This window comes from Salarias fasciatus, chromosome 16, assembly GCF_902148845.1.
Source record: "Salarias fasciatus chromosome 16, fSalaFa1.1, whole genome shotgun sequence".
NCBI lineage: Eukaryota > Metazoa > Chordata > Actinopteri > Blenniiformes > Blenniidae > Salarias > Salarias fasciatus.
The window spans coordinates 17,990,582-18,005,026 of NC_043760.1; the positions used below are offsets into that span (position 1 = coordinate 17,990,582).

At 40.7% G+C, this 14,445-nt stretch overlaps 4 protein-coding genes across 4 annotated transcripts; all 4 read right to left on the reverse strand.

Moving 5' to 3' along the window:
* Positions 1-318: 318 nt before the first annotated feature.
* Positions 319-1,296, reverse strand: LOC115403455 (olfactory receptor 10G4-like). Its single transcript, XM_030112348.1, has one exon. It carries the CDS (start codon positions 1,294-1,296, stop codon positions 319-321), a length of 978 nt encoding a protein of 325 aa, XP_029968208.1.
* A 2,995-nt stretch (positions 1,297-4,291) lies between these two features.
* Positions 4,292-5,218, reverse strand: LOC115403456 (olfactory receptor 142-like). Its single transcript, XM_030112349.1, has one exon. The coding sequence runs from the start codon at positions 5,216-5,218 to the stop codon at positions 4,292-4,294; it is 927 nt and encodes a 308-aa protein (XP_029968209.1).
* Positions 5,219-7,130: 1,912 nt separating this feature from the next.
* LOC115403457 (olfactory receptor 10A3-like) lies at positions 7,131-8,096 on the reverse strand. The gene has a single exon (XM_030112350.1). The coding sequence runs from the start codon at positions 8,094-8,096 to the stop codon at positions 7,131-7,133; it is 966 nt and encodes a 321-aa protein (XP_029968210.1).
* Positions 8,097-11,075: 2,979 nt separating this feature from the next.
* LOC115403458 (olfactory receptor 6N1-like) lies at positions 11,076-12,071 on the reverse strand. The gene has a single exon (XM_030112351.1). The coding sequence runs from the start codon at positions 12,069-12,071 to the stop codon at positions 11,076-11,078; it is 996 nt and encodes a 331-aa protein (XP_029968211.1).
* Positions 12,072-14,445: the final 2,374 nt, after the last annotated feature.

The following is a 14,445-nucleotide window of genomic DNA, read 5'->3' on the forward strand; positions in this document are numbered from 1 at the left end:
ACTGAGAACTTGCACTGTGCTGAGGTGAGGAGCATAACTGAGACATTGCCTTTCTCTTATACACACTCTGTTGTACCCACACAACCTTGAGAGGGCATTAAATGGCAAATGCTTTGACACTGCTGTGGGAATAAAGTGTGTAAATATTAAAAGTGTGTGCTTATGTTGTGCTTCCAATGATGAAGATGCACACCTGAAAAACCTGAAGTAAGAACTTTGAATAAAAGTGCAGAAACTGGGGTTACAAAGTGATCAGGTTGTGTTTTTTACTAGAGCAATGACACACAAACATGACTTCAGTGCAAACGACAGGCAGTATTAAGAGACGACATCTCTAATAATCCCATGTTTCACTGGTAACATGTCGCATGACGCCCGTTTCTTGCTCCTCCATAAACCAGAAATCCTACTTCGAATTTTGGTCAGATTAAATCCGTACACGAGAGGATTCACAATTGGAGGAATAACAAGATATTCTATTGCCATGAAGTTCTGCATCCCCAGTGGCAACATCCCCAACCCGAATCGGGAGTACATCATGTCAAAAAGCACAGCAAAGCAAAAGTTCAACAAAGACACTAAATGTGGGACACAAGTTTGTGAAAACTTCTTCCTGTTCTCTTTGGATCCGAGACACTTGTGGACCAGATACAAATACGACCAAAGCACAAAGAGTAAATGGAAGCTGTAGATGACAATGTTAAAGTATGTGATGCTGTTGTTTGCCATAGAGACGTTGCACGCCAGTTTACTGATCAGTGAGTTTGAACAGTAAAGTTTGGGAATGAGAGAGCCACACAGCTTAATTTGAAAAACTGACATCATGTTGCTGAACATGCAGAAAAGTGGTAATAACCAGGAGAAGGCCACTAACAGGGTTATTCTTTGTCTGGTCATCACTGAGTGGTACATGAGCGGGTAGCAGATCGCCACGTATCTGTCGAAGGCCATCACAGTCAGGATCGATAAATCACTTCCAGACGACGAGTGTATGACGAAGCTCTGCAGGAGGCACCCGGTGTACGAGATGATGTGAGAGGGGGACAGCAGATCCAGGAGGAATTTAGGGTAAAAGCCCACCGTCCCATAGAGTCCACTGATGCACAGATTGCAGAGGAAAATGTACATGGGCTCGTGGAGTTTTCGGTCCACAATGATGGTCAGGATGAGGGCGGCGTTCACCATCCATATCACGGAGTAGCACAGCAGAGTGAGAGCAAACAGGACGATCCTGTGCTGCGCTGCATAATTCAGTCCTGAAAGTGTAAAATATTTCTGCATGGAAACATTATCCATCGAACTCATGTAATTACAGATCTGCCGTTAAGTTAAAACTGAAATCTCTCTGTGTCTCCATCGTAAAGGGATTAAACGGGTTGACTTCAGGGAACGGGATAGGCGGCTGGCAGTCTGAGCTGAGTCGGTCTGGCCCTCCAGCGTTTGACGCTCCAGTTAAATTACCTCTCTGATGACCGCAGGCGACAGGAGACAGCAAGTCAGTACACAGGTTTCGATTTGTACTGAAACTCTCAGGGGGTGACTTCACTTCACTTTACTTCCTGGAGTTTTATTGTGAAGTTTTGTGAACGCATGATGATACTTAATGAATAAGTGCTTGGAACTCCTGGCATAGGGATTTTGTACATAGGTGAAATTTCCCAAATGCAGTTGACTGTGATTTTTTTAAATTTAAGTTAAAGGTGCATTAAGGAGTTTTTCAACCTTAAAAATGCTTATTTTCCACCATAAATATGTTACACATTTTTTAATGATGTGTACAATGTGCCCTGACATATTTATTACAAGCACCGCTAACAGCGCTAAATTGTCACTTGAAAGTTGCAGTGCTGGTGTTCTGTCAGATTTTGCTGCCTTATCAGATTTTGCTACCGTTGCATTTTCTGATAGACACGTCTATAAATTTTTGCTACCATGTGAAATTTTGCTGCCGTTGTTTTTTTTTCCGTATAGCTTTGTCCATTAAAATTGTTTATCTAATTACAATGACGTTACCATGTAAAAAAAAAAGCAAATCTTCTTGCGTGTTCCTCTATTTTTATTTTTTTTTACCAAAATTGTAGGGGAGCATATTTTGATAATACAATCCCCCCCACCACCATCAAATACTGCTCCCAGTATGGCTTCAAGGCATAAAAGTAGGTCCTGAACTGGCCTGCTTGCATTTCAAAAGAAAGACAAAAGACTCAATAAAGTATTTTTAATTCTTTCTACATTTTGGGCACAAATATGTTTTCCCCTTGGCCTCCTCTATTGTGCACACCTTGAGCACGATTCACACTGCACCTGTAAAAAAAAAAAAAAACAAAAAAACATAGTAACCAAGCTGCACAATTGTGTTTATTATTGAAGAACAAGCAGCTGTGAGCAAATTAATAAGCAGAATAAGAAGAGTGCTTGTATTGAAACCAATTGGTGATTGACATTCAATCCTACAGGGTGATGAGGGAAAAATACTTGACAATAGGTTTCACAAAAGGAGTCCAAAAAAGAAGTCGCACTTAATTCAACTCATCTGACGGTGCAAGTGAACTATCAAAATATGCTCCCACCCTCAAGTACATATAAAACACATGAAAACTTGCTGGAATTAATGATACGGGGGTATTTGGGGTGAATACTAATGATTCATTCGTGCACAGAGTACTGGGAGCATTATCTGATGGCGTGCAAGTGAACTATCAAAATTTGCTCCTGCATAAAAGTACTGATAAAACATCAAAACAAGCTGGGATAATTACACAGGGCTATGATATAGGATGCTGGGACATGTACATTCCAGTTTTACAAGACAAAGTACTTACCAGTTCTCCGAGAGCTCTCCTGTCCTGCTCACCATGCTCACAGGACTCGAACTCCGACAGGGAGCAAATAATTATGGGCGTGACTTTAATGACGTGGAACGCGTGCGCATAGCCGCAAAGTAGCAATTTTTGATGGGTAGCAAAATCTGACAGAACACCGGACCGGCACTGCAACTTTCAAGTGACGATTTAGCGCTGTTAGCGGTACTTGCAATGAATATGTCAGGGTACAATGGACACATCATTAAAAATGTGTAACATATTTATGGTGGAAAATAAGTATTTTTAAAGTTGAAAAACTCCTTAATGCACCTTTAAGGCCACACTGCGGTGTAGTCTGCATGTTCTCCTGATGCATGTGTGAGCTTTCTTTTGGGGACTCACAGTCCGAAAGTGGTGACTCTAACCTGTCCTGGGGGGTGACTGACTCTGCCGTCAATCAATACAGGCTGTGATCAGCTCCAGCGACCCACTACCCTAACTTAGATAAAGCAGTAAAGAGAATGGATGGAGAGCATGTTAAAGTCCAGAATTTAGCTAGATATTACCAGACAAGATCTTGAACACATGGACCACCATCATAAATTTCATTCCATTGCTCCTTTATTTTTCTTAAAGTGAGGAGGTGCTGGTTCTCATAAAACACAGTTTACCTGCGCAGAATAAAGACACGTCCAACATGTCAAAGATCACCGAGACTCCTGTCCCGACTTTAAAATGAAAGACAAACAAAAACGCAAAAACAAAACATCTTAAAGTTGTTACATTTACATTATTATAATTAATTCTAATTTTAATAAACATTTGATATTTGTAAGTCTTTAGAAAACATCTGAATATTCAGTTTACTTATATTTTACACATGTCTGTAACTGGGGTCAAAGGTCAGATCTCTTTTTTCCCAGATCTCACATTATCTATACAAGACTTAAAGTCGATGGCACTCAAACTGGATCATATCAAATCATAAAATCAAACATTTTCCTTTGTAGCAGCCCGCTATATTGCAGTGCACATCATATTATTCAAATGTTTGTTTGGCATTTCCAGTACAGTTTACAAAACAATACTACTTTCAAACTTCTGAAAGAAATTTCAGCAATTTTCTTCAAAAACATGTAGGATTTTAAATTATTCACACAAAATCAACCAGGTAAATCATACATCCAGCTAAAAAAATAACATTTCTTTCAAATCACACCCATCTTCAGCTGTGGGCAAAGGCACACACACACACACACACACACACACACACACACACACACACACACACACACACACACACATACAGACTTGGACTGGCTGAGGAAATGGTGAGCACACAGACTCTGTCAGTCAGACTCTGCATCTAAATCAGTGTTTACATTCAATAAGTCCCATGAAAGCTGAAATGGTGGCAAGTGCCAAAGTTGTTATTGAGTAATTTATTGATCTTCAGATCCGTACAAGTCTGACTGAAAGTCTGCGCCTCACTGTGAGACGATGCCGCTCACGTACTGAAAGATCCTGTTCCTTATTTTGGTCAGTTTGAAGCCGTAGATGATGGGATTGGCTATCGGAGGGATCAGGAGAAACTCTATTGCCATGAAATTCCGAAGATTTTGCGAAATCTCCTTGGAGCCAAATCGCATGTACAAAAGGTCAAAAAGCAAACACCCAGTCACAGTCAATAAACACACGAGGTGTGGAACACATGTCTGCATGAACTTCCTCCTGCCCTCCTTGGATGTTTTGCATGTCTTGATAAGATATAAATAAGACCAAAAAATTAACAGGAAATGACAGAAATAAAACGTATAATTAAAAGCTGGAATAATAACTTTAGCCAGGGACACTGTGCAGGCTATGTTATGGACTAAATAGTTCACACAGTAAACCTTGGGTATGTGTGAGCCGCAGAACCCCGACGTTGGAGTGGTGATGCTGCCCATGAACACCAGATACAAAGGAATTAACCACGCAAAGAACACAAATATAATAATCTTCCTTTTAGTCATTACGGAGTGGTATGACAGAGGGCGACATATCGCGACGTATCTGTCATAAGCCATCAGAGCCAGGAAGGAGAAGTCAGCGCAGGCTGAGGAGTGCAGCACGAAGCCCTGAGCAAGGCACCCGGTCAGAGAAATCACTTGAGCAGTGGATAATATGTCCTTGAGGAATTTTGGGTAAAAGCCTGCTGTCCCATAAAGACTATTGATGCACAAGGTACAGAGGAAGATGTACATGGGTCCGTGGAGGTTTTTATCTATAATGATTGTCACAATAATGGTGACATTTACCAGCCAAATCACACAGTAGCACAGAAATGTCAAAACGAAGAGAAGAAGTCTGTGGTTCGCCATCTCACCCAACCCAGACAGAGTCAGCATAGTGATCACTGAAGCATTGTGCATCGTATTAGAAAGACAGAACAACACAGAATATTAGCAAACCTGGAAATCAATTGGAGACAGATTCAAAGAGTGAAATTTATTTTGTGTAAAGGATTCTCATTGGCTTTATTCAAAATCACCATGAATATGGATATTCAGACAATCCAATCAGTGAGCTGCAATGAATCTTGGGAAGTTGTAAAGATTACAGCAGATTTCCACTGAAGTGAGCAGAATAACAAGAAGTACTGTATGCCCCTTTAATGATTCATCTACTTTTTTCATTATATGTATAATATATAATTTACTTAAAATGACATTTATGCAGCATTCTTTTTCTGAAATCTAAGGTTTGAACACACCTTTTCATTCAATGATTTTTTTTTTTTTATTTATCTCGAAGGTGTGTCCACCTTTCATTGAGATAAATGTCAGGTCATGAGTGTGTATTAATACAGTAAAGACCAAATAAAACAAGAACAAAGCTATAATGCAAAACTGTATGCAAAGTGAAACACTTACCAAGTTTTATTGCTTTGTTGATACAAATTTAAATATGGATTTACTCCAGTGTTTTACAGTTTGCACTCATTTTCTCCAATTGGTACTAACACATTTGTTTGCTGTAAGTAAAAACCACAAATATCTTTACAGAGACAGAGAGAGAAAGAAAATTGTTGTATCTGGTATGGATGTATAATTGTTTTGTTTTTTTCAGTTGGTTTAATCAAACACTGAAACAGCCCAAAACTGTAAATGCGTGTATAGTACCAGCCCCCCTTCTTCACCACCTTCAGTGGAAAAAAAACAAACAAAAAAAAAAAGCCATGTAAATAAATCACTACTAACAGCACTCTCAGGTCTGAATTTTGAAAAGAAAATCTACAGTCATCCTCATTTTTCAGATGTTTTATTCATCAGTGAAGTCTTTACCTTTCAGTCACTAAAATGCAACATGAATGCATTAATGACTGACACTAAAAACTGAAAGGAAGAATAACTGAAACATTCAAGGTGTAACATAGGATTTTCTCGAAAAGACGAAGCCAAACGTCTGTTACTCGCTTTTTGAAAAATGCGCATGCGCCAGACAGCCGAGGAAACGCCTATCAATGGCGGAAGCGTGCGAGCGTGAGCTCATCTTCTCCGGCCGTGCACGGCTCTGTTTACAGTTTCTGCGATCGGCCTCGCTCATAAAGCTTATTTTCTGAAACAGTTACAGTTTCATTATGTCAGACTCGCCATCGGTAAGTACTGGCTGGAACCAAAGCTCACCGGCTACATAAACACTCTGAATATGTAGAACCTTATCGGTAGCGAGCATGTTCAACGGCTTTACGAAAGCAGCTCAGCAGAATGATTGACAAACCGACCCACCAGTTATTTTGATGATCCACCAGGAACTCAAACCAAATAGAACATCCTATATTACACCTTTAAGCACATACATTATATGTATGAATTCTAGCGTCCAAATGCTGACATGCTTATTTCAAGTTGAATATATCATATCCAATGCGCATAAGCTGTTTATATGAAATAAAAAGAACAATAACTACAGTAAAATGAAAAAAGCTGTACAAAAAGGAAGTAAAATTATAGCTAAAGTTGTGTCCAATATTTACAGAGCTCCTTTTTAGTGTCGACCAAGCTGTTTTCTACACAACAACCTGTCACATTTGTGAATTTTACTGTAAAAAAGTCAGAAACATCAACACTTACAAGGCTAAAGGAATCATTTTGTCTCTTCAATCATGTGATGAAAGTCTTAACATCCTGCGTCTCAAATGAAAATGATTCAGCAGAATGCATGCTGGGAGCAAATGTTGCACATGAACCACATGTTGATCTGATATGAAGCCTGTGACAATCAGTGTGTCACGTCTGCATGTGGATAAAAGTTCATTTGTCTCTGCTTCATGAATGAAAACAGTCAGTGGACATGTTTGGGCTCCTGAAATATTCGACATGATTTCCTTTTAAGCTTTAACAACCTCAAAATGTTTCTTCTGATCTCTGGGAGTTTGAGGCCATACACAAGCGGGTTCAAAACCGGAGGAAGGACAATAAACTCCAGCGACAGAATGATGGCCACATATGGATTCACCTCTTTAAGGTTCTGTCTGCTTAGAGCTGTATCACTAAATGAGGTCAAGGAATAAATGGCAAATGAAATTACATGAGGAACACAGCTCTGCAACACTTTTCCTCTCACCTCTGATGAGTTTTTCCAACAAGCGAGCACAATTCGAAGGTAGGTGTAAAAAATGAAGCTGAAGGGAACGAAGGCGATAACAATGGCCCCGAGCGTCGCAGCGATACTGTTAACTGCAGAAGGATCGCATGAGAGTTTCACTATGTTCCAGGTCGCGCAATACAGCTTGTGAATTTTGTTGCCACATAACGGGACTCTGATCCCAGCATCAAGAGTGATTGCAAGGTTACAGGCTGGACAGACCCAAGCAACGAATGTCAGAACAGAAACAGTTTTACGGTCCATCTTCCTGTGATAATGCAGAGGGTGGCACACGGCGACGTATCTGTCATACGCCATGATGCTCAGGATGGTGAGTTCGAAGGAGGCGTAGGTGTAAATGACGTAGATCTGAGTGAAACAAGCCGGGCGTGAGATCAAATGAGTGTCGGAGAGGAGATCCATGAGGAATCTGGGGAAGAAACCAGCAGATCCATACAGAGAGTTCAGCGATAGAAACGCGATGAAGATATACATGGGCTGGTGTAAGGTGTTCTCCCGGAGAATCACCAGGATGATGACGACATTCGCGAACACAATGAAGCTGTAGAGCACGAGGCAGAAAACGAAGGCTGCGTAGCGGTAGTGTCCCAGCTTCATGAACATAGTGAGGTTGAAGTGGAGGTAGGCTGTGCTGTTCTCCATCTCTAATTCACGACGTCTGCAAACCTGCAAAACCCGATGCCAGTCATAAAAATACAGCAGTGCTGTGAAACAAAGAGAGCATGATTAGTAACTGTTTCAAAACATAAAAAGAGGGAAGAGGATCCTGTTCAGTAGTTTGAGAAAGTTCACAGACAGATGACTCACACAGTGAGCTCTGTTGGGTGTGTGAAGCCTTTTAACTTCTCCAGCAGGATGTACGTAACCACATTATTCCACCTCCTGGGATCTGACATGTTCCCCTCTTTGTATACTTAAAATAATACAACAACCATCACCATTATCACCAAATTCACTATGCTTTTATACATTTAAGCTCATTTTTATTTGTTAAAACAAAAATCAGGGCCTTGCACTATAACAAATAGTGGTAACCTGTCAGCAGTGGGATAAAAAAACTGGATATTTTATTGATCCTCTTGGAAAAATCACAATCCCCTTGGGAGAAAAGAGGATTGCTTTCCTCAACAGAATAGATTTTACTCTTGACATGTTGATACAATTCTCCATAGCTTGGAAAATGCTTCAATTTCAAAGCTGAATGTTTGTTATTTCAGTCGCATGCTAACTTTCACTGAAAGGAACAGCCAGATGAAGGCAGTACAAGGCCTGAATTCTATTCAATGCAGGTAATCAAACCCTGAGCTTCTCCTGTCGCAGAGTGTATCATCATAGTTATTGTATGTGTGCAAATGGCTCAGTGGGAAGAACAGTATGAGGAGTTCTGTGGTTGGAATAAAAAGTAAAAAGGCCTCTTTATGGGTAAAGCAGCAAGAGATGCTCTGAAACACTTCTATGGAAATTTCAGATCCTGGACTGCAGGGTTTTCATCCATGATTAAATTAAGTGATACTGATGGTGATCTTTGACAGCGTGGCCCCAGCTCTCCTCGGGTCAGTAAACATTACAATCTGGACTGATCCCTAAACTTTCTCATGAACATTGATGCCCACAAGGCCAGACCTGGCATGAAGACCCAGATGGAAGGAGATTGACATTTGTATTAGGGTTTTCTGGAAGTTTTTTTTAATTCTGTCCTCACAGCTGAAGTGTACCGAGTACAGAAATTACAGACCATTCCATTCTTTGTCCTTTAAATATGCAGTATATTAGTTGTAATTCTTTTAGACTGTAGGTTAGTGTGGACAAGTGCGCATCTGGAGGTGGGCATCTGTGACCAGCAGCTTGGCTCATTAAATAAGACTGAAAAATATTATTTTTAAACAGGCTAAAAATATATTACATTGGGGTAAATCTGGATCACTGATTAAAAACACTTTAAAGGTCAACACCACCACCTGGGGAATCACTGCCTTGTGACACTAAAGGTTGTAGGTTAGTTAAAATCAAGTGAGTAAAGTTAATAAACACAAACCCAGGGATAAACGTTTAGAAATCAAGTTTATTATGTATGGAAACACTTTATAGAAATAAATTTGTAAAGTCCACTTCAGTGCAAATGTAACCACTCCATTCAAGAAACATCAAACAATAAAAGCATTCCCATAAAACATGACATTGAAAAAACACAGAAAATAAGTAAAAATGTATGTTTTTACTTAGAAAGATAAAGCAATGAAGACATGCATTACATAAACCCTGCAAAGTTGACCTTGTCACATACAGACTGATCCTCTGCACTGGAGTTGTCATTTAATTAACAATGAGAAAGATGGAATTCATGACCTGCCTAACACAGAGAATATTTACATGAAATTCTTTCAAAATCAAATGCAGTCCACCCTCTCAGGTATCCATTGTTAAAGTTAAATCCTACAACAAATGTTGGAAGAATGGCCAAAATGTTAATGTAAATTACAGACTGTAACAGTGTGGTGCTGCTTTATTGATTGTGGTGCTTGTCCTTTGGTTAATTACACAAAGTTTTGTTTTGCAGGTCACCCCATGAGGCCAGCGCATTGATCACTGAACGATAATGAGCTGGCAATTGTTCCCTCTGATCCCTGAGGCCTGCTGTTTCCCACCACGGGAGGTCACAGCAAACAGATCAATTCTGGCCCGGAGAGTTCGAATTTCATCTTTGTTCTTGTTGTGCATTTATCCTCAATAAGTGTCACGCACGTTCAGCAACAGACAGATCCAGCTCTCTTTTCTTGCTAGTTTAAGGACATGTGTGGTATTTACCTCCAATATCCAAACTGAATTGAAGAGGCCAATCAGCTCGGAGAGCCTTTTCTTCATATTCACACATCCTTGAAGTAACCTATTCAGAGACATTGAAGTGAATTCATCCAGTTAATCCAGTCATCAGTTATTAGTGTCTTCTAGGACACAGACATGGACTATGAACACAAAAAATATGATTCCATACAGAGAAGGTGTTGTACAACAGTACGTAAGGTAAATATTGTACAAGTCAGATGAGTAGATATTCAGAAATGATCACTCTAGGTTTTGTTATTTTCAGGGTTCGGTCAGTCGTGCTTTGAAAGTGCTTATTCTGTGACGTAAACAGAACAATCCAGAAATACTTGCAATGCACTGTGGTACTGTAAACTCATCAATATTGACTCGTCAAACCATTTTGAGGATAAAACAGAAATTTAAGCTTTAGTTATGTTGAGATACCTGATGTTAAATGAAATAATAGTCCAGCTTCAATGTATTTATATCGCAAAGGTCTTTATTTTGCTCTAACAGGTTCTAAATGTGTGATATTGTCTTTACCATATATGCACTTATAGGCTTCTGTAAAAAAAATAAACCAAGAACATATTTATAACAACAAAAAACTTAAACAGAGCAAATATAATATACAGCTTTGACTTTGTATTCTTTGTGAAACAGCAGCGACTACACCATCCTCTCCTCTAGTCTCTTTTCTTTCCTGTGAGAGAGTCCCTTATTTTCTATGTGATGAAGTGAATTTCAGTCAAAACATTCATTAATATATAGAGAGAGACTTTTTTCACTTCAATTTGGAAGAAAATGAGTTTTAACTTACATAGTTGACATGTCTTTTTTGTTGTTGTTGGGTGATATTTGATTATTATCTGCACAGTTACAAAGTTTCAATTTAACTTGCTGACTTAAGTATATCATTCGGTTTCGAATTTTCGTCAGGATCAGTCCATAAATAACAGGGTTCATAATCGGTGGAAAAATCAGGAACTGAATGGCCATAAAGTTCTTTAAATTCTGCGTCATAGATGCTGAGCCATACCTGGAGTACATTACATCGAAAAGCAGAGCAGTTGTGACATTAAAGAGACAAAATAAATGTGGCATACATGTCTGAATAAACTTCCTCCTGCCTTCCTTGGAGTTTAAAGCTGTCTTTACAAGCTGTGTGTACGACAGCGCAATGCAGAGAAAGTGACATATATAAAAAGAAATAACGATCAATCCAAGGATGTCGTTTGCTTTCGTTGAGCCGCATGCAAGTTTAACCACTGACCAGTTGTCACAGTAAAGTTTGTCGATTTTTGAGCTGCACAGTTTGAGTCTTGAAGTTAAGGTTACGACTGCAACATCGGTGCTCATTGGGACGATCCAGCAGAGCATAAGCAAGACAGCAATCTTCCTCACAGACATGACAGAGTGGTACTCCAGGGGTCGGCATATGGCCACATATCTGTCGTAGGCCATCACCACCAATATGGTGTAGTCCACCTTCACGTTGGAATAAATGGCAAAAACTTGCAACAGGCATCCCACATATGAAATCACCTGGATGTCAGACAGCAGATCAAAGGCAAATCTGGGGTAAAATCCTGCAGCTCCATAAAGTCCATTAAAACACAAAACCCCCAAAAATATATACATGGGTTCATGGAGGTTTCGATCGAATATTATGGTTAAAATGAGAGACATATTCACAAAGACAATAAGAAAATAGCATAGCAAAGTCAGAGAGAACAGCACAGCTCTGTAGTTGGTTGTTGCGCTGAAGCCAGACAGTGAAAAATACAGAACTGTACCAGATACATTACTCATCCTGCTGACCCGTCTTCAAGACACAGAACTATAAACATCATTCAAGCATGTGTTGGACTGTTCGATGTAAGCTCACCCAGAGATATGAAGAAAGGCTGAAGATTTAATCTTGTCTGATGCCGTGCCATTGGCTGACAGTTCACATGTTTTGCATATTCAGCAGCTCATCCTGTGATGTCCCTTGTTAACCAGGAAAATGTGAGAAATGATCCTGATCTAAACCCCAAATGTAATGCAGGACTGGTATAACATTTTTTTTTTCAAAGAGCTTAATTGCGCTATTGTTTTAACATAAAGCTCAAGAATAATAAATGGTAAATGGACTACACTTATATAGCGCTTTTTCATCTGCATTATCAGAGACCAAAGCGCTTTACACTGCATTATCACATTCACCCATTCGCACGCACATTCTGGGCCGAGTCGGGCGGGGATCCTCTCAGCCTCAGTAGCTCCTCTGGCTCAGAGAGCCAGCCGTCTGAGCATCCCCCGCGAGCCTGTGGAGCACCTCACGGGGCTCTTCACCACCGCTGCGGGCTGCACCGGCCTGGCGCTCCCGCCGCAACCTCCGGAGCCGGCGCAGCGCGACTTCGCACTCGGGCTAGCAACCCAGTCGTGGGCCTGGTCCCGGCCTGCGGTGCTGTGTCCCGCCGTGCCATCATTCCAGGCCGACGTGCAGCATGACTGGTGTACGCCGCTCACCGCCAAAGGCGCGGTGAAGGGCTACCATGAGTACTGCTGCTTGGACGACTGGCTGCCTGTCTCCGGAGTCCTAATGATAGAGGACTCGGTGAGGCTCTGCCTGTTACCCACCTCCACTCAGTGGCCCGGCAGAAAGCCTATGCTGCCGTCTGAGAGAGACAGGCGCATGGCTGGCTTCCAGGATCGTGGTTATGCTAATGGAAATCAGGTGTTTGCCTTAGCTAACAATATGACCTTTCTCCTAGGCTCCATTGACAAGCTCCGTCACTGCGGTCAGAGCTGTCTCCGGAGGACATCGAGGAGATCCAGAACACAGCCAAGGTCCTGATGCACATATGCCACGCCACCGCCATGGCCAGCACCCAGCTCGGTATGAGACATCTGTGGCTTGGCCTCTCCTCACTCGCAGAACGGGACCAGAAGGGTATTTCAGGTATTCTGCTCCCCCTTTCTACCTCTTCCCTATGGTTTCAAATGGTACGACCAAAAGACGTCCCCTTCTGTCACTTTCTGTGACTCCTCCAGTCAGGATGCTGATGACAATGTCAGACTCTTTGCTCAGTGGACACTTCTATTTGAGAACTTCCTCTTTGAAGCCCTCAGTAGTGAGGTCCCATTGATCAGTTATTCTGCGTCGTCTTGATCTTATGATGTGAAAATGTGAACACAATGATGAGGAGGACTGTTTAAATAACAAGTCTAACTAAACCAGTTCATCTGTAAAGGTTGAGGTGTAATTTAGGTTCATCCTGTAATGTTACTCTAAAGCAAAAAAATCCTGAATTTTTGAGTAGTGTTAGTATCCATTTGGTGATTTAGTGCATTGTGAATAATTTAATTATACAATCTAAACTTTAGGAGGAAAAAACAGGGATGACTACCTTTTAAATTTAAACAGAATTATATGTAAGAACCTGTGTGTGCAAATAGTTCCTAAAAAGCTCAGAATATCTTCAAAGTTCCACTTTTATCTGTTTTTATTTCTTTATCATTGTTGTTTTGTTGTCACCATAAAATTGTTTCGACTCAAAAAAAAAAAAAAAACAAAACAAAACAAAGAAAAAAAAACAAGAATAATGTCATTTATCAGGATCTGAACAGCCTGACCTGGTCCAGTCTGAAATCTAAAGAACTCCAATGTATGTAACAATAGCTTTAATATTTAATACAGAGGAGCTGAAAAATGAGTGCATATGCTTTATAGGCCGTAAGGTGAAAGCAGTACCGTTTCATCCCGTTCCGACAAATGGGGTACTGCAATCTTTTAAAGGGACTTAAGGCAAGATTTGTGAAAAACTACACATGCATTTCCACTTTATTCAATGCTAACGGGTCGTGAAGCATTGAAAACCTAATCCGCGTATCTGTCTGTTGCCTTATACAGGCTGTGTGCCAAATAATTTGTTGCTGTTCGGGGTCCGAATTTCCCGCGCAGTCATGGGGATGTGACGTAAATTGACACTGTATGCGCGTTGCCGAACAGGAAGAACATGGCCGCCGTGGACACGGACTCAAACACTGCTGGGATCAGGGGAGGGCAGTGTTGGCAACTTGGTAACTTTCTTGGTAACTTTCTCGCTAAATCTGGCGACTTTCCAAAGCCTCTTTTCGACTTTTTTTTGTCAAAAGTAACTAGCGACAAATTTAGCGACTTTTTCTGGTGCTCTGGCGA

Bases quoted from the DNA above. Each gene is read 5' to 3' on its own strand.
- LOC115403458 (XM_030112351.1), bottom strand. From the start codon at position 12,071: ATGAGTAATGTATCTGGTACAGTTCTGTATTTTTCACTGTCTGGCTTC.
- LOC115403455 (XM_030112348.1), bottom strand. From the start codon at position 1,296: ATGGATAATGTTTCCATGCAGAAATATTTTACACTTTCAGGACTGAAT.
- LOC115403457 (XM_030112350.1), bottom strand. From the start codon at position 8,096: ATGGAGAACAGCACAGCCTACCTCCACTTCAACCTCACTATGTTCATG.
- LOC115403456 (XM_030112349.1), bottom strand. From the start codon at position 5,218: ATGCACAATGCTTCAGTGATCACTATGCTGACTCTGTCTGGGTTGGGT.